Source organism: Mus pahari, chromosome 14 (assembly GCF_900095145.1).
Source record: "Mus pahari chromosome 14, PAHARI_EIJ_v1.1, whole genome shotgun sequence".
NCBI lineage: Eukaryota > Metazoa > Chordata > Mammalia > Rodentia > Muridae > Mus > Mus pahari.
This window is the reverse complement of record NC_034603.1, coordinates 13,443,257-13,471,253: the sequence shown is the minus strand read 5'-3', so window position 1 is coordinate 13,471,253 and position 27,997 is coordinate 13,443,257. Positions and strand designations below refer to the sequence as shown.

Genomic DNA, 27,997 nt, shown 5'->3' with positions numbered 1-27,997 from the left:
GGGTTTAGTAACAGATCACCTAAGATTCTACATGGAATAGTGTGGATAAACATTTGGAAGCAAAGTGTAAAAATCAGATATTCCTGAAATTTCTGAGTTGGCTAAACATCTGTAGCACTTTAAGAGTTGTTAGAGCTTAAGAGCCTGCTTTGATGAGCTTTGGGTTGAGCCCATGTCCTAACATACGTCTGGAATTTTGGGCCCTCAAGGTAGGTACATACCACCCGCTCCCCCTTGAGCCTCCCAAATTTAAGCCCTCATTTTGATTGTTTCTTTCTTTGCAGCCAAATCTCAACCGCAGCTCAACTTTCCCAGCCTCTGGAGAGGGAGGATTTGGCTTGCTTTCTGACCAAGTGTGATGTGTTTTGTTCTGTTTATGAGATAGGCTACAGAGCCCTTTCCAGGATAATCAGTCATCTTGACTATGACCCTGACCAAAAGCAGATGAAACTGGGAGATTCTAAGTCAATGGATTCATTTTATACAGTCACTGGATCCTGATGAGACAAATTAGTTTTGATTCGGTTTTAATTTTTTTTTTCATCCTTCAAGGATAACTCGGAATACTATACTTGAATACATTCCCAATTAAAAATAAGTTCTTGAAGTAAAACCATAATGGTTTTCTAACCCTTTTTTGTTCACACATCCATCAATTGGCTCCTTCCACATCCATTACAAGGCTTTGTACCCTTCCCCAAACATTGTGTCTATTAGGCTAACTCTAGCCTTCCAGCTGTGTGTTCTTTATCCCTTACTAAAGTTTTGGCCAATAAAGACACAGGTGAATGAATGAATGAATGAATGAATGAACGAATGAATGAATGAAATGAAAATGAAGAGACCTGTCCACTCGTAGAAGTAGAGTACTGCCAACAGTATGCATGTGAAACTTAGGAAATCCTGCAGCACGTTTTACAGACGGACACTAATTCCAAGAAACTTGAAATGGAAACATGAGATATAAAAGACAAAGTCAGTGTCACCTCCATTTAGTGACTTCTAGCCAAGATGCTGAGAAGAGACACTTTCCTGATACCCTGCCCCCCTTCATGAGCTGAGTCCCCCTCCCCCCCCCCCGTTCCTAAGTTTGGAATGGAACAGGAACAGTGTTTGGCTCATTTGGACCCAGATGTCAGTGATATGGTTCAGATGGCAAGACCACACATCTGTTCACAGAATTTGGAAGCAGGAAGGGGCTTTGGTGGCTTCCGGGGCTACTGGAAACATGTGGTATACACATGCATCCTATACTCACAACAGAAAAGTGAAATGTATCCGGGTACCTCATAATAGGCAAAACAATGTCACCTCAATTCTCTTTGGGCCTTCCCTTAGATTCTCCTTGCATTTTTTTTGTATGCAGTTTTCATCTACTGAATAAACCCAGCTTATAACTATCCCTCATTGTACAAGTCATGGGAGAAAGTCTGGGATGAATTGACTAAGGAATCAGTTTAGACCGTAATTTCTATGTTAGTAGGGAATGTGCCTATCATATACATAGTATCACCAGTTAATCAACATATAGAGGGTGAATAATTCACATTGAATGCATGGATGAGTGAATGAATGAATGAATGAATGAATGGTTAAGGCACAAACAACCTCTCTGTTACCATTGTGTGTGATTAATGATAGCCAAAAGTCACAGCTCTGAAGCCAGTTGGCCTGTGCACAGATCCTGGTTTTGTCCCTTCCTAATTCTGTGACCTAAAACAAACGTAGAACTTCTTCCTGATTCTGTTCCTTCATTTATAAGGTAAGGGTAACAGTACTTGTCCCACAGTCTCTTGAGAGTGGATGTTTGGAAATATGTTGCATGCTTGAGACAGAGTGTGGCACAAAGGAAAGTCCTTGGGAGTCTTAGCAGTGATTATAGCCTTGTCCATTGATAAGTATTGGGACATTGCTTACTCCACAAACATTTGAGGGGTGCGGGGCATCCACTAGGTCAGGCACTATAGAAATCCCAAGGAGAAACATGTTGGTGAACCAGCGAATGAATACTGCCAGGGAACCGCTTTACAGAATGGGAAGGACGGAAAACACTTAATGATTAGGCGGCCATTTCCCAAGCCCTGAAATGTCATTTGCCTGTATTGGGTTTAATCCTTTGTTAGCAAATATTTTCACTAACTTTGGGGAAATTTTTATAAGCATGCAATATTACTCCCTATCTCTCCCTCTCACTCCAAAAAGTGACCTCCCTCCCCTCACTCCTTCCGGACTTCATGTCCTCTTTTTTTGGTAACCCAACTAGTGCTGCATATATGACTGGGTGTGGGTGGTGGGGCCGTCCGCTGAGGAATGGTGAAAGTATGAAAGTATGAGGGACCACATTCCTCAAAAAAAGAAAGAAAGAGAATCTGTCCCTCCCCTAGCAGCCAATGATCTGAGCTTAGTTACTTATTGCTAGACTCTATTCAACAGTTGCCATGAGAGTGAAGAAAATATGCCTGTTTCATTACTTTGACAAGAAAGTAGAACTTTATAATGTCTACCCACCTTGCTAGGAGCACAGAGCACAGGGCCACCTTTTACCTCCTTGTTTATTTGGTGTCTATTTGGTGCAAGGCTGTGGGCTGAATATATTCCAGGAGATTACAATGACAGCCTCTAAGTTTACTTTTCAATAAACGGCCTGACTCAAATTACCAGCATCCTCTCATACAGAAGGCTTCTGATAGATTAACTATGATATGACACTTGTCTTTGTGAAGTTGGGATAACAGGGGAAACAACCAACAGGATGGTCAAAAGTTCATGTTGACAATCTGCCAATAAGGGAGAAAAAAAAAACTGTATTTTAAAACAATTCGGATGCATCTGCCATGTATAAAGTACCAATGGTTTAAAAAATGAGCTATTAGAAACGCAATCTTAATGTTCTTTTTAATTCAGGCACTACAGGAGCTAAGCAACCATTGTTGCAATTAATTGCTTTCTTGTTGCTTGCCACTTCCCTTTCATTATAAGAAATGAAAAAGATAGAAGCAAATTATACAACATATATTTACTCAAGCTGAGATGCCTTGACACTGCTTATTGTATTTGAACTTGCCAAACATTGCGCCTGGTTCCTCCTTTAAAACCCAAATTCTTCTAGTTCCAAACAGACTCAGCAGCCTTCCCACAGTACCACACTCAATAATCATGACTCAAAAAAAAAAAAAAAATGGAGCTGGAAGAGGCTGAGATAATATGTTGTCACTCCTGTATTTATAGCCACATTTCCTGAATCATCCGGCTTCGTAATGATGATTTCTTTCCATTCTCCACACTGTTTGGCAACGACATGTTTTGTGAATACCTAAGGATGCTTATAAATATTCCCTTGCCTTGCAGCCAATAAATCTTTAAAATTAAAAGACAAAGTTAAAATGACTTCTGCACTTCACCAACGCCTCTGCTAAATGTACCATACATCTCATGATTTCAATATCTACAGTTTAGGACTCAGCGATGACTTTCAATCTTACTATGTGGATAGGGAAGGGGTGTGTGTGCTTTGTACTTTATTGAAAGCTATTTGGGGAGTTAGTCTTGATGGTTAGATGTCTTATTCTCTCTGCTTCTCCATCTGTCCCCTTCCATCTACCTTTATTGACACCGGGCATCACCCTCTACTTCTTTGGAAAATTTAGGTCTTCCCCCTCCCCCATTTAGAGTTAGAAACAGAGAAACAAATATTATAGAAAACAGTTTCAAGGATCTGGTACAAAGACATGGATCGATGCTTATTGAAATTTCAGGGAGCCTGCTCTGCAGAGAACATAGGCAGCTGGTGGGGCTCATGTTTCTAGATAATGATCATGGAGCAGCTGGGGGATGGGACACGGAGAGTGAGGCTTCTGGGTAAACGACAGCACGTCTTCAGCACTAGAGAAGAGTGCAGGCAGGCTTGGAAACAAAAGCTTATTTACCTGGGTAATGGGATATCGGCTCAAAATGCTATGCAAGTGTCTATTGTACTATTGTAATATGTGCAAGAGGCTGTTAGAGGAGCCTGTCTCACAGGATGCTTAGAAGCAGATCTATGCCTCAGGTCTCCAAATGGTCTCTAAGCTGACTGTTTGATTCTCTGCTCATATGCCATGCCTCTTCCTTTTTCCTTTCCTTTTCCTTTCCTTTCCTTTCCTTTCCTTTCCTTTCCTTTCCTTTCCTTTCCTTTCCTTTCCTTTCCTTTTTCCTTTCCTTTCCTTTCCTTTCCTTTCCTTTCCTTTCCTTTCCTTTCCTTTCCTTTCCTTTCCTTTCCTTTTTCCTTTCCTTTCCTTTCCTTTCCTTTCCTTTCCTTTCCTTTCCTTTCCTTTCTAGAACATGGGCAGCCTGAGAACAAGTCATACCCTGCAGAGCACTTACAAGGCTCTAAGAGAAGCACTCGGAAGGTCTTAGTACTTACAAGCCTCTAAGAGAAGCACTTGGAAGCATCTTATTGAGTTGGAATCTGAATATTATTACACACTTACCCTCCAAAACAACAATCAAGAATGGGAGACCCAGACCCCTTTCCTCAGCACTACCTGTCAGGTAATTCTATAATTTAGAAAGAACTTAGAACTCTTGAATGACAGAATGTAGTTTGCCTCTGAAGGCTTTCTGTCAAGACTGTAAGCCACCAACCTGATTTATCTCTCAAGGCCTCAACAACTAATGATAAATTTAGAAGCATATGGTTACTGCAGACCCCTAATTCGCAATGGATGAACACAAACACATATGCAAAGACTTTCTGAGAAGTAATATTCCTAGCTCGTTCAAAAGGATGTATGTGCCTTTGAACATTAAACAGTAACTCATTGAATCAAAAGGCAGTACTTCCCATGGCCCAGAGCAGCAGAAATGTACTGTTTTCAGTTTAGTAACACAACAAGAAATACATTAGATTCGGGATTCCTCAGCAGAGACAGGAATTCCTTCCAAACACAGGACCCCATTATATAAGATGAAGATCTCCTTGGGCCCTAAATGAACTATGCAGCATAGGAGCTGTCATTAGCTGCTCCAAGGCAAGGAAGACTTTATAAACCCTGGATCCCATGTGTTAAGACCAGGCACAGTGGCTTTAAGGCAATATAGATTTCTTCACTATTTGTTTGTTTGTTTGTTTGTTTATTATTACTGCGGGTCCCATTCTCCCAGTTGCAACAATTCCGGCTCTGCAGGACCCATGTAACAAGCCGATGGTATCTGAGAACTAATGAGCGAAGGAATGCTCTTCTTTCTTTCAGTGCAATCTCAGGTACGATCCGATGCCGTAAAGGGCTGGATCAATACTGCCAGCAGCAAGCCGCTCGATACCCCCTGAATTATTGCTTCATTTTTCTTCTTATTATAGATGAGTTGTGTTATTATTTTCCCCAAATCGATATTTTACAACCTTTTTTATCCGTTTCTCCATAAATTTTGTCATTACTTTAAACTGGGAATTCCGGTACACTAAATAAGATGCAATATCCGAGAGGAACAGAATGTCCTGACATGTTTTTTTTGTTTTTGTTTTTGTTTTACTCTTTTAGACACAAGGCCTTGTTTAAAGGCACCATCATAATCAATAGCCAAAGGGGGAGTGAAATTTTCACAGGGAAAAGTTTAACATAACCTTCAGCTTGCAAAATAGAAGTGCACATCTGTCCCATAAAACAGCAGCTGACCAAACAGCACAAAGCTAAAACAAACAAACAAACAAACAAACAAAGGGAGGTGGGGTGCTCAGCGTTGTGTATCTGAAATTTCATCCCTAGTGCTTTTGCTCCCCTCCAATTCCAGGGCCAATGCAATTCCCTTAAATCATTTCTCACAAAAGAGATCCCTCTGGGCACCTTGGAGAGGTTTAATTGGCTCCTATAGCTGTCTGCTCCTAAGTGTTTAAACATCAGCAAATCAGATCCGATAAATTCATATCGGCGGGGGGGGGGGGGGGGGGGTCTGCTGTTGGCTTGCCCCAAGCTTGATTATTTAGATATGAACATCACAAGTGTCCCCATTCCACTGAGGAGATGGAGAATATGTTTCCCCTCCATGAGTTCCAGGACGATGAGTGAATTCTATGTCTCCTATGAAATAATGTATGGTTTTTGGCAGAGAATTCTTAGTGGTGACTAAATAATCATTACAGTGCAGTCAGTGGCAATTACATGGTAATTCACATTAACTTTATAATAAGCACTGTACCCTTCACTATACCCATTGGGAGATGAGGCAGAATCGTACGCTTTCATTTCTCTTTAATGCCACCCAAAATAAGAATAAAGTAAGATCATTGTAAAGGCAGAAGGTTCCGGAACATAATACTGGTGAGTTAAGCTGTAGATCCCATTAAAGAGATGCTTAAATCCATTAAGTATAATTAGACATGACACTCCAGAATTCACAAACAGCCATTCTAATAAAATCATTAAAATTTTTTGGTAGGTTCTTTAAAAATGGGAGACTCTTATAATATAGGCTGTTATATTATATTAAAGCTTTATAATTTTATATGAACTCTTCTCTTTTATGTTAAAGCCTATGGAACTTTATAAGAACAGTTCTGTTTAAATCAATGAGTCTTAAACAACAATGTACTTCTTGTTATATGTATTTAATAATGTAATAAACTATTCTGAGTGGTATAGAATAAAATGACAAGGACTTCATTCTGATTGGCTGAGAAATCTTGGGATATAGGGTCTCATTTTCTTACAGCATTGCAGGGAGCACATTTACACTCAAATCTCCATTTACATGCATATTATTTAATTTGGGCAATTATGAAGTCTTGAGAGCACTTTCATTACCACTTGTACCCTTAGAAGACTCTATACGATGAATGCATCATATGTAAGACTAGGCAGAGGCATTCTGAGAAGAAAGCAGTGGGAACAACTTTAATTGAACACTTATATTAGTGAATTAAATTAGGTCTGTTTTTAAATGAGCTACCCTTAATTAGCTGCTGTTGGGAAATTGGAAGGAATATATTTTACATTTTACTCATTACACTGAGCATCCGTGGGCAACTGGTCATTGTTTTCGCTTTTTTACTGACAACTGAACACAATTTCCTTAAATAATATTTTCTTTTATTTGAATTCTAGTAGAAGCCTCTAATAAAGTTTAAAGCAGAAATCAAAAATCTCTTGTACAATCTTGGTTATTGGTTTGCGTTTTTCTTCTTTGTTTGTATTAATGCATTTGGGATATGCAACTGATAAAGTAATGCCATCCTTGGCACTAACTGCAGCAAAGCCAACCAAAGGGCTATCGCCTTACTCATAATCAGCCTCCCACTGGCTGCCTAGACATTCAGAAATAACAGGAACAACCCACTGAGCTCGCACACATGGGAATCTCTTCCAAGGATGGTTGATGTCTTAGGTCTGATTATCATCATACTCAAATATTTTTCTCATCAGCCCCATGACTCTGACTCAGGGTCCATGAAAACCACTATACACAGCAAAGGCTATGGCTTCTCACCTCCTTGGTGACAACTGGAAGACAGAGACTTAATGGTAAGATGGAGGGTCCATAGAGGTCCTGGCCCAGTAGGAATACCACTGGTCTTTATGAGCCTTTGATTAGGAGAACACAGCTGGGATGGGAAGCTCAGGAAGGCTCCCTCAAAACCCTCCTGGAATAAGGTTTGAGAAAGTGGCCCTTTTGTCCCATCAGTATACATGGGGCATACATATATGATGTCAGGGTGAAAGAAACACTCTTGGCCTGAGTGACTGGACTGCAGTGAAAATGGCACTTGGTTCTTCCATAGAACTTTGATTTACCAAAGGGTGAAGAAAAGTTCCCCTTTTGTTTGTCAGTTGAAAAAGAAGGATGGAAACAGATCAGAAAAGGACAGTCTATAACATCCTTTCCTCAAATATCACATATTAAAAGGCCCCCAATCAAGTATTCACAGGACTCCAACCAAGCTTTCCCTGAAAATTTGCTCAAAGACTGGTATGCTTAAAATATTAAAGAGCAGCTGTTCAATAGCTACAGTGGTGGTGTTTGAATGAGTCTAATATGCATTCAGCAAACTGATGATGTGAGCTATTTGAATATTTAAGAATCCATTGACAAAACAGCAATCCAAGTTGTATACGATTTGCTTTGCTCCTGTATGGAGATCAATCCTGTATGAGTTTGGGAGGGGTTTTCCCTACTCCGAGTCTCAGATGTTTTCTATTGCAAAGTACCAGGATTGGTCCAGGTGGTCTCCGGGGAGTTTTCCATCTCTAGAACTCAGATTTACTGAACTATGTTCTTGCAGATCCTTTCTCTTTTAAATATATATTGTTTTATTGTTACACACTGTCATATGCTTATGTTATGAATTTTTTGCCATCTTCACGTAGAAATCCATTCAGTCCTCCACACTTCCCCTCATGCTGACCTGCTCTGCAGCACGTTTTTCTCCTGTGTTCATGTCTCCCTTTGGTGCATGACCCATTCAGGATAATTAGATACTTGCCCGAGTGTGAGTGGGGAGGTGATTCAGCAGAGCAAGAATAACCCATCGATGATTACATTACTAATAATAAATAAGTAAGGTGACTTTTCCTTTCCCAAATGACAATAGTCTCTCGGGAAGGAGTGGGTTTCGAGGACCTCTCCTTCATCATGATGAAGTGTTGATGGACCTAACCTAATACGAGTCTTGTGAAGCTAACCACAAGTCACAGTAAGTTCACAGGTCTAACAGCTTTGTTACGCCCTTGTTTGGGAGATGAGGAAACAGGTGTCTCAGGTTGACTAGAAAAGTGTCAAGAGATTGGGCCAGTTTCTCAATAACCAAATAAGTCTACTCTGCCGGGTAGGCATAACGTCAGGATATGTTCACAGCTGGTAGGCAAGAAACGGGGAATGGGATAGCAAAACCATCCAGCTGAGTGACTTTTCCTAAGTCTATAATGTCTGTAAGCCTAGTTCACATCCTCTCTCAAGTACTCAGCCACTTGGGCAAATGGGTCGTCCTGTGTTAGGCATTGAGATCATGGCAGTGAATAAGAGAGATGAGAACCTCCTTCCTAGAGTGTATATGCCAGTGAGAGACAGGAGCTGCACCTACACAGACCATCAAGGTCATATTAGTTGGCATAAGTGCTAAAAATAAGATCAAAACACAAGCTGTAGCCAAAGTGCCCATACGTGGGGAAGTTGCCCAAGAGTCTAGAAGCTTCTTTCTAATTAGTGTATTATATCCAAAGTAAAGGGTAGTGCAGAACCAGTGTAAAGCAGAAGTGGATGTAAATCTGAGCCAGTGAACAGCAATCAACTTGGGAGGATATAGATCCTATACCAAATCCATCATTGGGTGACCTAAAGCCCGGTGAAGGAACCACTTCATTATGGCTCTGTGTTTAAATTTGTTTCTATCTCTTTACCCGTATACGAAGAACAGAGCTGCGACACACAGGGCTTCAGTGGCTAGGCTTGTTCTGTGGCCACTGACAAGTCCTGACAAGTCCAAGGACATTTGTTTGTAGTTTTATTATGTGAAGATTCTAAGTGTTTCAATGATCCCCTTAGACCTTCTGAGAAAAGCTGGGCAAGACACGGTGTATTTTTTAATCATCTTCAAGAAGCCCCAAGAAGGTACAAGACCTACAAGCATCCCTGAGACAGCTGACAGCCACCCACGCAGAACTCCCAGACCTTGTAGAAGTCAACCTGGCCTTGGAAGCTCTTCCAAAAGTCAGTCAGAAGTTTAGGAAGTGGTGTGTGTGTGTGTGTGTGTGTGTGTGTGTGTGTGTGTGTGTGTGTGACAATGGTAGAGGCCATTCTCTGTGTTGATATTTAAATCTGAAAATCTTTCTGACCTTAAACAAAGATCTAAAGTAGTTCCATACTGACTGGGAGTCAGTGCTTCCTGACACCACTAGCGCTAATGCCAGGCAGCTCAGTCCAGCAGGCAGGCCCTTCCGCCATGATGTGAGGTTAACTGTGGTCGATGCAAACAGGAAGAAGATGCTCCGGTACATATGTGAGGTCAAAGGGCAGGAGGCAGAAAGGGAAGTGGACACTTCTCTTGTTTCTGCTCATGATTTAGACAGCCCCTGTGCTGCCTCTCACCATCGAGAGATGGTATAGAAAGTCTCGGGCTTTATATTAGTACATGATAATCACCCGCACTTTCAGTGTCCTGAATAATGGGGCCCACAGAAGAGGTAGTACAGACCTTATTCGAGTTGAAAACGCTGTAAATATGGTGTGGTTTAGAGCACTCAGTTCATAACCAGAATTGCATATAGCAGATGATGCAACAATGGGAAACAATACCAATGAGCTGACATTAATAAAGAGAGAGAGATCCTCCTCCAAAAATGTCTTCATTATATACTTGAAGCATGTTCCTCAAGTATATTATCTTTAAGCAAGGGCATGAAATGCCTCACGGGTAAGCAAGTCAGTCATGACAAGAACCTGGACTAGGAAATTAATATACCTTTAGTAGCTATTTCTATGACTGACCTCTTGCTACTTTAGTTCCTTACAAACTTTCTTTTTTCTAATTTTATTTTGTTGGCTGGATGATCTATCTGTCTGATGGTGTAATTGAACCTGGGTCCTTCTGAGTGCTAGGCATGCTCTCTACCACTGAGCTACAGCCATAGCCAAATGAAGCCTTTGGAAGGCCATCTAAAAACACTGGCGAGAGGGCTTATGTTTGGAAATTGAAAGAATAGCAAATGGCTGCATGTTCAGTGACAAAGCTTCCAGTGATAATACAATACACAGATGCAGAGAGAACCAGGTCCCCAAAGACAATGATGGAAGACAGCGTAGAGACTGACATAATCCCATGGACTTATACACCCTCTTCATAATTCCCCCCCACACACCTCTCTCTTAATTTCTTTCTTTCTTTCTTTTTAAGATGCAAAAGTAGAAGGGGAACCATCAGGGAAGATGAAAAGGACCCGTATGGAGGGGAACAAATGGAGACAGTGTAAAAATAATGCATGTGGAAAGACAGCATATTCTTTTTTGTTTTTGTTTGTTTGTTTGTTTGTTTTCATCTTAGATAGGGTGTGCTATGTAGCCCAGGCTGGCCTTGTGCTTTGATCTTCTTGCTTTAGTCTTCTGAGTCCAATGATTATGGGCATGGGCTAATGTATCTGTTTCTGAAACCTGTTATTTTGAACAACAAATGACTTTGACTTTTATATAAAAAATAACAATGGCAAAGGTCACATAGATAATATGAACAAGAGTAGAAAACCTAAAATGAGAAAAGGTTATGTCCATAAACACTGTGCAGTGTTTGATTTGTAAAATGTACCATAACTAAACATGTGAAGTAGTGTAAGTAGACACTTCATCATAGTTATTGGAATTGGTAAATCTCATACATCTAAAATTTCACTAGGAAAGTAGAAAATACTTTGTATTCAGTATCATACTATCATCAAGAAAATATTATGTAAATGTTCTATTAAAAACAACAAGTGTGCTCTCCAATGATAGGGGAATATTAAGTAAATAATGGATCAGCCATAAAATAGACTACAATGTATCCACTAAAATATATTCAAGGAATAGTAGAACTTACAGGAGACCTCTTTGTTTTGGAACTTAAACTATAAAACAGTATATAAAATTACAAAAAAAAAATCTTATTCTCTCTGATTAAACACTTACGAGTACATATAGAAAATAATAGCACTCAAAAAAATACTAACAGTGATTATCTCAAAGGGGTGGGATGAAGGGTGATGATGTTTTTTTCTGTAATTCCAAATCATCTATGTGACTTTGCAATGTGTTCACAATGATATAAGTTATTTAAAATATTGCAGGCACATATTTTCTAGAAACAGCCGTGTTCTTCTCTTTTCAGTAGCCCGGTTTCAGGGAATTGGAAGACTGCACACACTGACAAGGGTCAGTAGCTTCCTTGGGGATTTCCTCAATGCCCTCAGTGGGGTCTGAATCCTCCCTCCACCTATTTGACTAAGCCTCCAGGGAATTACCTCGCCTCTACCCGTCTCCTTGTCTTATAAGTGGGCTAAAAATGGAACCTGACTAATGCAGACTTTATGGGGTGGACTAGGCAGGTGTGTTCTATGTACATTTAGTGTTATAGAGAAAAGGAAGATTTAGCTAATAAGGAAAAGTTAATGGGGAACTATGGAATAGGAAAGAACAACGGGATGAAAGCAAACAACCCTGGGAGTGTGGGGAATGAGTGGAGGAAAGAAGAACTCTCCATTTCCGCCCACGGATGCTGGAGGTTCCTGAGGAAATGGTAGGAGGGACCTTCCTCAGCCTGTCTAGGGCTCTAGTTCTGGACAGATATTGCCAGCACGCTTGAAGGGTTCAGATGGCTTCCACTTATTCTTCAAAAAGCACAGTCCTACTTGACACAGCCAAGGGCAATGGCCAGAATTCCCTGGCCCTGGGGGTCATCTAGGTTTTACACAGAAAGCTTCATGTTGTAATTGCATGTTTTGGGAAGCTGGTCCCGACCTCCAAGGACAGTGGGCCCTTGAAGCTCATACTCTCATTGATGAATCCCAGCCAATATGTCAATCTCTGCATCTCGACATCTCCTACCCACACCCCCGCCAAAGTATAGGACTATTGATCTTGTTCTGTAGGTTTTTCAAAAGCAAAAAAAAACTAGAACACAAATTCAAGCTGTCTGACTTTAATAGGAAGACCAGGATGTTGCTAATAGAGATTCAGATGTATCGTAGGAAGTTCCAGTGAGGCATGAAATGATTATCAAAGATTAGAAATTGTTTTAAATTCATAATGCCGTGGTCTTTCTGATGCATCGCTAAATGACAAAACAAAACAAATCTCACTTGCTATTATCTAAGATATTTTTGGAATGAGGTAGACATTCTCAGGGGAAAAAAAAGACAACAAGATCTATGTCATTAAAATAATATTACTGGCACACTTTTATAGAGTGTTTATGCTTAAAGGGCTGGGAGGAATGTGGTCAATTTTATTATTAGTTTACTTACTTTTAATTGGTGCTTCCTAAATTATCTAACATAAGCATGTGGTGTTTTGCAATAAAGAAAGAAAAACATGGTTTAATGCTCTAGTGGGCGCCCCTCTCATCATTAGCTTGAACAATGAACAGGGGATCAGCCCTGCAAAAATGGAAAAGCAGAACAGAAAATAGGGCTCTGTGAGCAGTGGGAATAAATCTTACGAGAAGACAAACAGGAATACAGTTGCCCTTTCCCCCACCCATCCCAATATCTTAGGAGGGATTTCCAGATTCGTACTTTAAAAGCTGAAGGGTTAATTTATCACTGTCCTGAGTTTGAAAAAAAAATTGAAATTAAAATAAAAAAGCAACCTTGAATACTTCCAACCAAATGCTTTATTGGCTTTGAAAACCAAATCATGTTATATCACACTAAAATGATTAGCTACCAAGACCTTCTCATATTGCATTATAGCACTAAGAACCCATAGGAAGCATCGTTCCTGCATTCGCTGTTAATAGCTCTCTAATCCTTTACCAGCAATTTATAGTTTAGAAATGGCAACACGTCTTAAAGATTAAAGCCATGTGACAAATAGTTCGTGTCCTTTAATAACCAAATCACATGCCTCAGATCCGGGCACAGGCCTGTCTGCCTTTTCTTTCTATACGGTTTTGCGGGTAGGAAATACTTCATGTCCCTATTACATGAATGATGAATGGGACCGTTGGTTATGGTCTGTTATTTGCTTGGCTATAGTCAATATGTTTTCTTTGGACAGGGATTTCTGTGATTTATCTCTCTCCTGGCCTTATCACTTATTAACTCTGAGGAGACAGGAAAAAGCCAAGGTTGTATATGAGGCCTTGTGGCCATTTAGACCTCTAATGTCAGGGAAAATATTCCTTTTAATGATCCAGTTACACTAGCTACTCATGTCCTGATTACACTCCACTCCAAAGAGGAAATAAGGGTCATATTTCTTGGAGTGTATATACATAAAATATGCAAAATAATGTGCTTCCTTCAGACTGGCTTTATTCTTTGAAGAAACAGCTTTCATTTCATAGATGTCACTGAAGTACAATGGTTACTTTTACAGATGGTGGTTGCCGTGCCCATTATGGTACCCACAGGGTTTAACTGTACAGATGCCAGCAGATTCTGAATTACCAACACATATAAGATCAGAGAGGGGGAAATCACATTTTGTGAAAATAAATCTTCCCTTTGGTGGAGAAGAGGGTTGGGGGTTACTCTTCGCACCAAAACAAAGGGAATAAACATTCTTCCCACGCTGAATTCCTTCTTTTTATATGACTAGCTCTCTTAGAGTCATTTTTTAAGGCATGGGGACAAGCAGCCACCTCCAAACTTTTCTTTCATATTGAGTCATTTCTAATCAGGAAGGCACTGGTGGAGAAGCACAGGGAGGGTTCCATTACACTCTCTTGCAGCTGAATCCAAAGTGAAAACCATCTGATATAGAGAAGGGAGGGGAGGGGGAAAAAGAAGAGGAGGTGGGAGCAAGCAAGCAAGCAAGCCTGTTCTTGTCTCCTGTTCTCCATTCTTTGTGAATGGCTGCTTAGGCCTGCGTTTTTCCACAATGAGTAAGTCTGTAGGCTATTGCCCTGCACAGAGCATCTTTGGACTTACCCTTTCACTGAATCTTACAAGACCCTTGGGAAACACAGCAAAGTCAGAGCCCCACCATCATCAAGCTTGGAAAAAAAGAAGAAAATCTGCTCAATTTAAGTCCTCTGGTCCCCCTCCCTTCGTACCTACCCTACCTTTCTACTCCTCAGCTCTGGAAGCCTCTGGTGCATCTGATCTCCTCTGGTAACCACCTAAATCCAAGCTGCCAGACAGCTTTCCGCAGTGACTTCAAAAACCTCCAAGAAAGACTTCCAACTCCCATCCTGGCCTGTGGTCCCTCCTTCTAAGGGGTCTCAGAAATTGTAAATGCCACAGCCCACTGCCATTTCAGGAACTCTGGAAACTGCCTTTGGTTCTAAAGATAAGTATCAACTATACTTTGTGGCTTCCGTTCAGTGTCTTCTTAAACACTCCATCTCTGAATCATTCTCTCTGCTCAGAAGCCTACCACCCTGCACCAATCCCTGTGCTGATGCTTGGTCATGCTGAAAATCTCAGCTCATATATCTTTTCTAGGAGGGAACTATCTCTGACTTATTAGGGTTCCCTTTCTTATGTGTTTATCTGAAACCCTGCTCTTATTTTTCTGGGTATTTCCAAGGTTTAACATAACAGACTTAGGAATATCCGTACTTGCTCTGAGACACAAGATAAATGAAAACAGAGACTCTGTCTGCTTTGGCTCAACTATGTTTTAGGGCAATGCCTAGAACTGGTTTAGCACACCTAGACTAGAACAGGAATCTACAAACATGCTTGTAATGTATAAATAGAGGACATGGGGAAATCATAACCAAAGCCAGATATTCTTAGTCCAACTCCATAGTCTAGGAAGAAACAGCGTCTGCATGCCAGAGAAAGCTGAAATGCATATACTGGTAATCAAAGAAAGCTCCAATGACCAGTTGTTTGGATTTTTCTTTTAAACAGATACAACATTCTTACTGTCTGCTCTTTATGTTTTGAGTTTATTTTTAGACAACACTCCTACCAGAGCAGGCACCATCAGAACTATATTACCTGCCTGACCTATTTACTCTTTAAACACAAATACCATTAAAATGTCTTCATTTTACAGGTGAGGAAATGAAAACTATTTATTCCACAGATCTAAGCCCATTTTTCCCTTATCAGAAACCCCAACTATTGCATTCTACGCATGAAAACGTCAAGTGCAGAGGGATAGATTCTTAATTAACAGATTCTATTTACAGCCCATGTCATCCAGATTACAGCAATCAATGAGGACCCATTGATCCTGGGCAATATGTTAATCAATTATCAGAGAGCACCTATCAAAACCTCACGGGATACTAAGTCAAGTTGCTTCAGCACCGCTTACAAAGTCACTAAGACTGAGGAAGGCTATCTCCTCCTTTATCAGGTTAGTGGATCTATTTCCATTTCTGTCGTATCCACAAACAATAGAAGAAAAGAGCCTGAGCATAAGGAAGTTACGATGAGGGAGTGGTCTAATTGCATGGCACAAAAGAGATGGAATGTCAGAAAGTCTCCTGTCAACTAAGATCAGCTGTGGGGAATATCAAACTTGCCTACTCCAACAATGAAAAAAAAGATGAAGCTAGTGTACATAAGAATCTTATCCTAGGTCTCTCGGTAAGGTAAGGGCAGAACCTGAGCTAAACTACAGGCCTCTGTCTCAGCCATCGCTGTCCACTCCCCTGCAGTGGTAAAAATACTATCAGAGGAACAGAATTAGAATGGTACCTAAATCTTGCATGTGCTTGTACATAAGGCAAGTATGAATCCCCAGGTAAATGCAGAATGAGTCCTGGGCATAGTAAGGAGCTGAGAAAATCGTGGCAAAGCTGAGTGGGCCATGAACAGCCAGGCAAAAAGGGTATGTGGCAGCTTATATCTAGTAAGCCAATGGGGACAGTTCCTACAAGGTAATAAGATGGTGGCATTTCAGGAGACTCAATGAATCCACATTTGAAAAGGCTTAAAGAACAGTAGATTCTTGCCATTCTAACTCTGCCTCCTGCTTAGAGAAAATTATTTTGTTGGCCCCAAGGGGGCAGCTCTCATTTTGTAGGGAAAGCTTTATAGAGGAAGAAGGAAAGCCCAGAGGTTTGTGGGCTGAAAGGTCTTGAGCCTGGAGTTGGAGCTAACTCTAGACTGTGCCCCCTGAAGGAGGCTGGTGATGGGCTATGCCCATGTTACTCTGTCCTGAGGGAGGCTGGTGATGGGCTATGCCCATGTTACACTGTCCTGAAGGAGGCTGGTGATGGGCTATACCCATGTTACACTGTCCTGAAGAAGAGAGGGGGAATTTTCAGGGGAGAAGAAAAGCAAACCCATGAATTTTTCTTGGGGAAAAAAAATCAGCACCAAAGACTGATAATCAATATATTTCTTATCCAAGCCATGGTTTGGCCTCCAAGAGTCCATGCTCTGGATGCTGGGTGCCCAGTGTGGCAGCATTAAGAGGAAGAGCCTAAAGGAATGTGATTGATGTGATTAGGCTATTGGATGTACAGACCTTGGGAGGAATCAATGTACTCCTTGTAGGCTCCTGCTCAGTTCTCCTGAGAGTAGGTGGCTACGGAGAGTATACACCTGAATTCCTCAGCCTTCGGTCTCCCCACGTGACCACTCTGAACCATGCCTGCTGCACAACGCCATCCACCGTGGTGTGAGGCAGCTCATGAGGTCCTTTCCAGAGGCCAGAAAGAGGAGACCCTTTGGTCTGAGACTTTCAACCTCCAAAACTGTGAGTTAAATAATCTTATTTTCTTTATAAGCATTCAGTTTAGGCTTTGTTGTGACAACAGAAAGTGGAATAATTATTTAAAAATCAGTTTCTTGTTACCATAATTATCCACACATTCATTGCCTTTTCTATTTGTTGTGGCTTCAATGTCCTGGTGCCTATGATTCTGTTACTAAAAACCCTTAAAGGCAAATCTTAGATTGCTGGGAAGATGAGGATGATGGTAAACAAGATGTGAAATGATTGCTCTCAAAAGGGGACTCAAAAATCAATGGGTGGGGCGTCGGCAACTGCTCAGCAGTTCAGAGATTTGTGCTCCTGCAGTGGACCCAGGTTCAGCTCCCAGCACCTACATGGTAGCTTGCAACTATTTGTAAGTCCAGTTCCAGAAGATCTGATGTCCTTGCCTGTATTCCATTGGCACAGAGAGTGCACACGGTGCACATACACATATGGAGACAAAATCCTCATATACAGAAAATAATGATTTTTTAAAAAAGAATGAATGAATAAAGGCAATAGCCATAGTTTAATGCCAATGCTCGAACCTGGCTTCTTTCTAGATGTTACACGTTTCTCTGATTCTAAAAACAACCCTAGCAAGTTATCCTTTTCTTCTTGTAAAAATGAGGTAGCTGGGAGTCATGATATGAAGATTTCAGGAATAGCTTCTCCAGTAAATGGCAAAGCTGAGAGCTCAATCTATATCTATTGCCTTAAATGGAAGCACCCAATCCTTATGCAGCTCTGTATTACTGGCAATTAAAAAAGGAAACAGACAGAGAGAAAAGAGGAGGGGGAAAGGTGGGGGGAGAGAGGGGAGGATTAAAACAAATATGATCATGAGAGAAAAATAAAAAGGAAATTAACAGTCATCAAGAGCTGCAGAACTTATTTTCCCCACAAGGCCCATCCTGCGGGCAGAACTACATGCTCTGCAGCGCCAGGGAGAAGTACAAACAGGAAGTAGTTCAGGAAGCAGTTTCATTCCCCAGTTAATAAGCTATTTGGATTGGCTCTTAGAGAGGCCACAGTCAGGTGAACATGGTTAGAATGGGACCGAAGTTGGTAGAAAGGTTCTGATAGGTTGCTTAACTGGCCAATCATCAGGGCTCTCCCCAACCTGTAGGGAAGGGATATGACTTTAAGTACAGCCCTGATAGATGGGGTAAAGTTGGTCCTATGTCCTCTGGTGGTCCTTCTTTATTTTATTTTATTTTATTTTATTTTATTTTATTTTTTTGGCTTACTTGTTGATTCTCCCTGGGCTTGGAACTCTTTCCCATGGAGAAATTACCAGAATGAAAGCTAAGTGCTGTCTTCAGATGTGGCCCCTTGTTACTAGAAAACCCAGTTGTAAGAATTGTAAAGAAACAGCTAAACAGCTCCTAAAGAACTCTTCTTAGCATCCAAGTCCACGGACGCCTTAGCAGGACCAGTCACACTCCGAAAGGGAGCAGCTCATTTAGAGAATGAACAAAACATACAAACAAAGGGGTGCAGGAAGATATTGGGGAGACCCTACAGTCAGTGAGGTCTGGTGAGTCCTGTGGTCTTATACTTCATCTACCTGGACTGACTGACCAGATACAAGATTGTAGGACTCTGCAAACCACCCTAGGATGAGATGAGGTTTTAATTTCTTTCATTTAGAAACCTGTAAACCGTAGTTAGCCCTGCCCTCACATTTGCAGAAGACTAAGGAAACACAATGAAGTTTGATCTGGCAGGTGCTGTTGGGGCTTCTGTGTTCTGTTATAGTCAGGACTCATTCTTCTCCATGACTCTGATTGGGCAAAGGCAAGAACATCACACATCTAGTGAATAGGAACGCTCGGGTCTGAGGACCAGTGACAAAGAGTTGCATCCAGCATCCTTAAGAGATTGGGGTCAGCCTTCAACCCGTGTTTAGTCGGACTACTTCCTCTAAAACGTGGGGTTTTAATCGCATCAACTAGACCAGGGTGTTCATTTATGGTTTCATTTTTCTGGTTTTGCTTAAAGTAGGGTTTTAGAGCCCTTCGCATTCCTATATCCAAACTCTGTCTTAAACCCTCTGCAAGCAGTGGGGCGCGTCTTAATTGGGGTGTCATTCTTCAGTTCTGGGAAACTTTCTAGTTTCTTTTAAGGGAAAAATCCCAGTGACATTCCATTAAGAAACAAGATTTGTTTGCCAATCCAGAAAGGCAAGCCTCACATCTTGAAGTAGTATGGACTGTAACAATGAGGTGTAAGCTTCTGGGAGTGGGCTGGAGAGGGCCTGCCTGAGCACAATGCCCTAAGCAGTTGTTTGGATACAAAGAACTACAGGCGCTGAGGCCTCTTCTCTACATCTTCACTTGTAAAGAGTGACAGGCACAGAGGTGACCTGCCTAAGCCCCAGGAGCAGGGAGGCTAGATGTGACTGAGGGCCCACCACAGGGACAAGCCACATATCAGTGGCCAGGAGGCTCAGAAGTTCCCTAGCTAAACCTACGCGATGTCGCTGTAACTATCCAAGTAACCCCTTAGATAGCCAAGGATCTTTGTCCTCATTCTCTCAGTTTCTATTTTTCGAGCACAAGAAGAGGCTAGATTTCTTCCTAGGCTACATTAGTAGTGGCATCTTCTTGTCAGTCGTCCACAGCTGAAGACGTGAATTCTTTCCTCTCTTATTTAGATTCCCACAAATGAACATAGCAACACACATTCCTCCACATTCCTCCAGAATTCCTTCCCCTGGCTTGCGGATCTGCTGTTTTTATCTTTGGTCTTAATTCCAGTCTGATACAGCTTTCCCAAGATGTGATTTCTTAAATTGGTAGCAAATTTTTAATGGTTTAAAAAAAAAAAAATCCTAAATAATGGTGGATCAGTCGATCCCTAGGGGTTGTTTGTTTGCGTGTTTGTTTGTATGTATGTATGTTTGTTTGTTTGCTTGTGTGTTTGTTTGTTTGCTTGTGTGTGTTTGTGTGTGTTTGCTTGTTTGTGTGTTTGTTTGCTTGTGTGTTTGTGTGTTTGTTTGCTTGTTTGTTTGTTTGTTTGTTTGTTTGTTGCAGGGAAGGCAGTATTTTGTTTTGTTTGAGAATTTTTGTAATGGCAGTGATTTAAGAAAAAAAAAATTATAGCCAGGTGGCTCTAGGGTATATTTTACTAAACACTGATTAATAATAATTTCTTCTAAATGAGACTTGACCACAAAAGGGAGCAGTACTGAGCAAGGTCATTGTCACCAAAGCAGAAGCCACGCACGGCTGACTGCTTCTGGTGCCTCCTGCCCCGCCAACGTTGTCTTTTTCTTCTTCTCTTCTTCTTCTCTCTTTCTTGTTCTTAATAGCAGAGTAAATAAGCAACCAGTGAGGCCTAAATATTTTCGGCCAAAAAACAGAGTCCAAACTCCTCAGAGAAAACATTTGGCCTCTGTGGTTTTGTAATATGTTCCAGAACAGCGAGTCCAGCAAGGAACACTGTGAAAAGCTCCCATCCCCTTGGAAAGACGGTGGGGAATGGTACAGTATCAGAAATTTCAATTGGTCCTTTTCCTGCGAGCCCATAATGAGGCTTGTTTAAAAAAAAAAAAATAGAAAGAAAAGAGAAGAAAAAAAAAAAAAAAGAAACTTACAGTGCTATCTGCAAGTTCTCATGGGAAAAATGAATGGCAAGAAACCCTAGATTTAAAAGAAACAGTTAATCCGCTATTTTGATTGTTCTTCAAAACTTATGCTGAACCAATGAGCCTAATTAAAAACACTTGGCCCACTTCTATAAAGCATCATAGCTTTCTCTATGCTTCGTTTGTACACACCACAAAACTCCAGATAGACTTTTTTTTCAAGCGCTCACTAACAAAGTGCTGACTTTGTTGGGATAGCTGAGCTAATTTCGTGAACTCAGTGTGAAACCTGAGCTAAACAAAATTGTGGTAATTTTCCTTAATTTGTAAAAGTGATTGGAGTGCAAACAAAATTTTCCTCTTGGGTCAATCCTATAATTTTCAATTAACTAAAACTAATCGGCAGGCAGGCACCAACCCTGTATTTTGTTTAAAGGGCTGGGAGGCATTTCCGAGGGTCAAAATATATTAACTTGGTTTGTTTGTTTGTTTGTTTGTTTGTCTTTCTGTCTGTCTCTGTCTGTTGGTGATGAGTTGTCACTGTGTGAGAGAGACAGGGTGACTATAAAGCATGCTTGGTTTGCTTCATAGTATAAAATTATAGGGGAAAATGCTTTGAGGTAGAATGTTAGAGCAAAAATGAGACCTGCCCATTGGATTATGTGGTTTAATTAGGATGTGCTAACAGAACCGCTTCTTCTGTTCTCCAGACCCCTCTGTGTGAACGCAACTTCCCATCTACATGGAGGGGCCTAGCAGACCCTCAATAATAAATGGGGAAAAAAAGCAGTGACTGGCTCATGAATGGAGCTAGCCAGGTCCTGTGAAGCCACAGGCTCTCAAATCTACCACGCCGCCCATGGTCCCAGACATCAGCCTACACCTCACCTTTGAGCATGTAAGAAACAAAGAGTCTGCCCACCCCTTCCATAGCAGATGCTGAATTCGACCATGAGATCCCTGGGTGTTTGCTTAGCCTATTACATATATTTCTACATCCTACCAGTCCAGGTCCTTGCCTGATTGGCTGGGCCTGGTAGGAGGGATTTCAGATGCACCCTGTAACCCTAGCTGCTTACCGCAAGGCACATCCCTGTGCCAGTGGTGTTGGGGGTGGGGCAGACAGAATGCAGCTTACTGGGGCAGAGAGCACGACCCAGAATAACTATGAAAACTACCAAATGTGTTTAATTCAAATGCTGTGGCAGGTCAGAAGAAAGCAGTACTGTTCGTCAAAGTTCAACCCTGCTCCATAAGCAAACTCCAACAACAAGCTGGCCGATCAGCTAGAGAGAGAGAGACCTTGGTTCTGTCTAATATAGTCCCGCTCTCTATTTCTCTAAGTAGGCAACCAATTCTTCCAACAGCTAAGCCATTACAGCTCTATCAGCTTTAAGTATTACACCTCCATAAACTTTTAGTAATAATAATCAAAGCAATTTCTTCGGTCCTGTACTTGTTGAAATGGGGAAAAAAAATCTGTCTTAACAGAAACAAGGTTAAACACACACGCACACGATCAAGGAAAATATCTCATGAAGTCAACAGAGCTCTGTGGTTCCCATCTGCAGGCATGCTTACCTGTGTAGATGAATCTTCCTGGTGTCCCTTTGCAGAACTGCTTGGACTTGTACGACAGTGTGACTTCCACCACACCAGGGATGTGCCGAGGAGGTGTCTGAACACGGATGGCGTGAGGAGTTATCAACTGCAGGAGACATGGAAGAAGGAAGGGTCATTGGAATATGTAAAGGACTCATGTCCCAGCTGCCCTACCGTAGCTCTCTATAAACAAAGCTCTAAAACACGTCATTAACCTGTCAATGGACACCGTCTGGATGGGACCAGTGGAAAAGATGCGGACAACAACATTTACAAGTGCTCTGCTTATAGCCACAATAGCATTATCTGGGTTTTCCTTCACAGCAGGTCCTGTACTTCCCCTGTTTGGAAAGGGAACCTGGCCTAATGAAATGGTTTATCTCCTAAGGATATCCTTTGGAAAACCTGTTTGCAACAGATGCCCAAATCAGAGTAGAGCTTTGCCATGCCTTTCCAGAGGGTATGGGCCTGGTGTTTGAACTGAGCTCTTAAACATGTGGGGAGCACAGAGGTAGGAAACAGTAGGCCCGGGCATTCTAATTAGCTGCAGAACACACGTATGAAAGCCAGAAGACCATTTGGCACATTAACTACCAGAGGCGCAATCAAAGCATTTTAAAGGGGAGAGCAAAGAATCTGCCTCCTTGGAATAGCTTAGGGCTCTGGATGAACTAAAGACTCTCCATAAAAAAAAAATGAAGGTTGGGGAGAGGGCTGCTGGAGGCTTAGCCTGCCTCTATGCAGCAGCACATGCATGGTGAGGAAGTTCATTTCTGAACGCTATTGGCAATCAAATTATACTATAAAGCAGAATTTATTTTTTATTACTCTTACCTCGTTTTATATAAAAAAAATGTTATTAATGGTCATAAAATGGGCATTATCTAGATATTTGAGAAAAAAAGAAGAACATCCCTGGCGTTTGACTGCTTGACCTGTGACAGAACTGCATCCTAAGGGATAGATATCTCTGTGAAGTCAGCAATGGCCCAAACAGCTAAACACAGAAGCATGGACTGAACATACAGAAGCTAGAATATCCTCTATGGGCAGTCTCTAATGAGTCAATACTAGCTTATGTTTATACTGTTGGATGGCAACAGTGTAGAAGGAGGTTGTATTTAAGTGTGAAAACCACCCAGCTGAAGTGTTTTGCCCAAGAATCATGAGTGAGGTGATAAGAAACCATATCTAGCCCCTGGTTGCCACCAAGGGAAACTGTCTTAGCACCTTGTGACAGGCAGAAGGATGAGCAAGTTGTTCATGCTAAAAATCCACAACTAATGCTGCTAAATGTTCCTGGAAACGTAAGAGAAACCACTAAGATCAAGTCATCTTGGGGCTCAGAGATGCTTCATCCTCTTCTCTCAAGGACACAGGAAGTCTGAGCTTACTGGCTAGAAACTGAGAGTCACAAAGAAATATTGCACTAAGACCATGCCATAAGGGAACTCTGGAGACCAAGTCTATTGCCATGGCTCGTGTTTTCTGGAAAGCTAAAGCTTTACTCACAAAAAGCACCAATGATATTGCCTTGAAATTTTACACTAGGCTGGGGAGCTCCTGGGCTCTAGAGGACAACCTACTAAATGGACAGAGTATCAAGCTACCTTCTAAATACGTGCCTCTATCTACCCACTGGTGAGCACAGCTCACAGTCCTCATTAAAAATGCATCTTTGTGAAGGGGACTTCGATTTATATGGAAACTTATACTGGTCAAGGTGCAGAGAACAAATCTACGGAGAGATCAGCCATAAATGGTACATCTGGATCTCACTGCCCCCTGCCAAGGCTCGGGAAACACTACATCAACCTCTAGCTGGGAAGCTAATGGTTCCTAGTAGAGGAAGAATCAATATTCTTTATAGATGTGGCCCCTGGTAAGAGGACCATGCTCCAGCCAATGGCCCCACCCATAAATACAAGGCCGGCACTAATTAGACTCAGTAAAAAGAGAGAGAGAGAGAGAGAGAGAGAGAGAGAGAGAGAGAGAGAGAGAGAGAGAGGAGGATATGATTTTGGAAGAGAGATCTCTAGGTGTAAGTTGCAGCGTCTCTGAATATAATCAAAATACATCATATACATGTGTGAAGTTCTCAACAAATAGATTAAAAAAAAAGTATTCTATTCACATTGAAATCCTTCCAAAAATGCTTTGAATGCTCTCTGAATCATGGAAAACATGCAATGTAACTTAACTTTGATAAACCAAGATCATGTTTGAAGTCATCTGTCTTACATCTTGCTGTAATACATGAAAACACTGAGTGATTGCTGAAGTATGAAGTCCTGTCCCTCAACCTTAAAATGCTTCCACACATTTAAGCGCTTGAAATGACTTCTGTTTCAGTCTGTGCTTTTGCCCTCTGCAGCTACTAATCTGCACTTCTAATCTACAGGCATAGAAACAAGGAGATCAGGTTTAATACTGTATAGAGAACAAGAGCCAAACCAGGTCCAGATCCTTCTTTGCCTACCCATGCTTGGCTACCCTCTGACTTCCTGACAAGTTCTCTATGCAATCAACAAAAGTCAGAGTGGCTGACCTCTTTATAGGAATTCAGATGATTGCAACATTCACAATACGACTCCTAGAAACCTATTAACTGTATGCCATCAAGAATTTCCTGTTTATCATTCTTCTACTGAACAGTTTGTGAGACCAGGAGAAACTCTTGAATCCTCATGTCTGTTCTTAAAAGTTACTAAGGAAAGTCAGGAGAGATGGCTCAGGTGTTAACAGTACACTAGGTATTCTTACAGAGGACTTGGGTTCAGTTTTCAGTATCCAACACCCATATGGAGGCCATACGTAATTCCAGTTCTAGGGGATTCTATGTCTTTTTTCTGACCTCCATAGGTACCAGGTATACCCATACATGTTGGTAATATACTCATACACAAAAATAAAAATAAACAAATCTAAAAATGTTACTAGATGAATGTCTTCCATACATAGTATTCTAAACATTCCTGAAATAAATTCATGTGTAAATGTGCTCATAACTCTACTAAATGTTTGACTCCAGTAGGCACAATTATCCTTACAGGAATCCATTCTTCTTAACCCAGTGATAATTAAAACACTCCCCAAATAAGTTACTATCAAAGTGACAACCCGACTAGCTTTGTACTTATATCCCAACAGGAGCACGGGCTGCTGTCTATATTGTTTCAATATGGTAAGGAAAAGGAACACTGCTCAACATGTGTGGCTTCAATAAGAAATGAAGTAAATATTTTAAGGTATTAAAGAGTTTGAGGAATGACTTAGTTGTTAAAACTATTTGCTGTTCTTCTAGAGAACAAAGTCCTTGTGTGGCCTACAACTGTTTTTAAATCAATCCAGCTACAGAGGATCTTATGCCCTCTTCCTGTCACTTGGGGTACTGAACACACATGTAGACACAGGCACACATGCTTATGCACCCACACACACAAGCACACAAGTCAAAAGATAAATCTAAAATGAAAAGAAACTAAGATAGTAATAATAAAATATCTACACTAAAAGAGTGTTTATTACTAAACTTACACAACTTTAGATGTGGTTTATTTATCTTCCTTGTGTATATGTGATTTATTTATCTTCCTTGTGTATATGTGATTTATTTATCTTCCTTGTGTATATATATGCTCATCCCTTCTGCTTTCACAGGAAGTGATACTATAAATAAACTACTGTGGGAAACTATTATCAAAATTAAAAGTAGAAGAATACCAGTTTGGAGTACTATGTATTAGCTGTGTAACCGCACAGAGGAAAGTTCTAAATGTTAACAGAAGTAGCCCCTTTGGTTAAGCATTCTTTGGTGAAGTTCAGTTTTCTCTGACTCCCTCTCTATTTTCTCCAACCCTTCAACAGCGAATATGCATGCACATTACAGTCAAGGGAAACTATTAGGGATTGTATGAAGATGGAAGACTCATGGACTGACTCTTCATGGCCTGGAGAGACTACCCAGCCACCAGGAAGCAAAAATATGGTCCTTTCCAGCTGCCTATATGAGTGTTTGTTTCCTCCAGACTCAGATAGCAGAGCCAGAAGAGCCCTGTGGTGTGGGCCCAAAAGACACAAGCTCATCACAAACTATGGGTAGCAAAGATGCGGGGGGGGNCACACACTCACACACACACTCACACACATACATCTCCTTTCCTAATTAGAAATCTAGCCATAGGGGCTTTCAGGACACTGGAAGTCTTGCCACCTGTATGACAATCACAGTCCTGATGGTGATGGGAAAAGGACTGGAGAGCTGTCAATAATGATACAACTAAAGGAGAAATCTCAGTTCTTCCATATTGATTTCACTGCCACTTTCTCCATCAGCTCTCAGAGGTCACTTTCTAGAGCACTTGTCCTCAGGTCCATGACACTGTCTTAGCAGGAATCCATCTTCTTGCTGAGGGACCACCAACTATTTGTGGTGAATCTACAACAGAGCGAGGGAGGGAGGGAGGGGGAGAGAGAGAGAGAGGGAGGGAGGGAGAGAGAGAGAGAGAGAGAGAGAGAGAGAGAGAGAGAGAGATCCAGATGTGGAGGTGGACAAATAGGGCTCCTCATGACAGAAGCAGGGGAGAGAGCAGAGAGGACCAGAGACGATTGAGCAGCTGCACATGTGGAGGCAGCAGTCTGAAGAAACCACCTGCAAAGTCGGGAAGGCCAGAAAGGAAGCATGGGTCTGTGTGTGGTCTCTTGTAGCATCCGAAGGACACTAGGAGCAAGGAAGCATGAGCCCTGAACAGTTGGAGTGTTAGGAAAAACAGGCTGTAGAGTCCTGGGGGAAGGTATGTCTTTGGGAGAGTTATCTCTGAGGATCAACAGCATGTGCTCTCTATAGCTCCCTCCTACTCAATAATGAAGGTGATGACGTAAACAACACTGACCTGTTGTGGCCTTCTCATGGCGCTCCATACTAGCCTAAGCTCTTCCGGGGACTTGTGCCCAGTAGACATCAGGGGGTAGGTATGACTATTAGGTGGTTCATAAGGAAGGAGAGTGAATTTCAGGAAGGTTTAGAAACCTAACCAATTCGAAGCAGCAAGCTCCCCTGACTAATGGCTGTCATCACCATGCCACCACTGTCCCCTCTCTCTCTAGACTGCTTATCATTTTGCAATAATTTCTGGACTTTACCCCCTCTCTCTGCCTTTGAAAACATCAATTGCATCCCTAGTACCTTCTTTACCTTCCATGAAGCACTGGAGGCACACAACGGTTCTCCCTGTGAAGCGAAGCTGAGAACAGTTCCCCAGCAGAGCGCAGAAGCAACTCCACCAGCAGCCTACATCTGTGTCCTCTAGCTACTGGCTTTATATAAAAGAAAAGCATTGCGAAGTGCTGAGCCATGTGTAAAAAGAGAACTAGAACACCCACACACACACACATACACACACACATACACACACATACACACACACACATACACACACACATACACACACGCATACACACACACACATACACACACACACA

At 41.5% G+C, this 27,997-nt stretch overlaps 1 protein-coding gene across 5 annotated transcripts in view; it reads right to left on the bottom strand.

Annotated features, from left to right (window-relative positions):
• The window catches only part of Ebf1 (EBF transcription factor 1), a 387,719-nt gene that overhangs the window by 57,833 nt on the left and 301,889 nt on the right, over positions 1–27,997 (bottom strand). For all 5 annotated transcript variants that reach the window (XM_021211996.2, XM_021211997.2, XM_021211998.2 and 2 more), the window contains exon 10: positions 22,496–22,622. In XM_021211996.2, the coding sequence (XP_021067655.1) occupies positions 22,496–22,622 (127 nt within the window). The remainder of the gene's footprint in view (positions 1–22,495; positions 22,623–27,997) is intronic.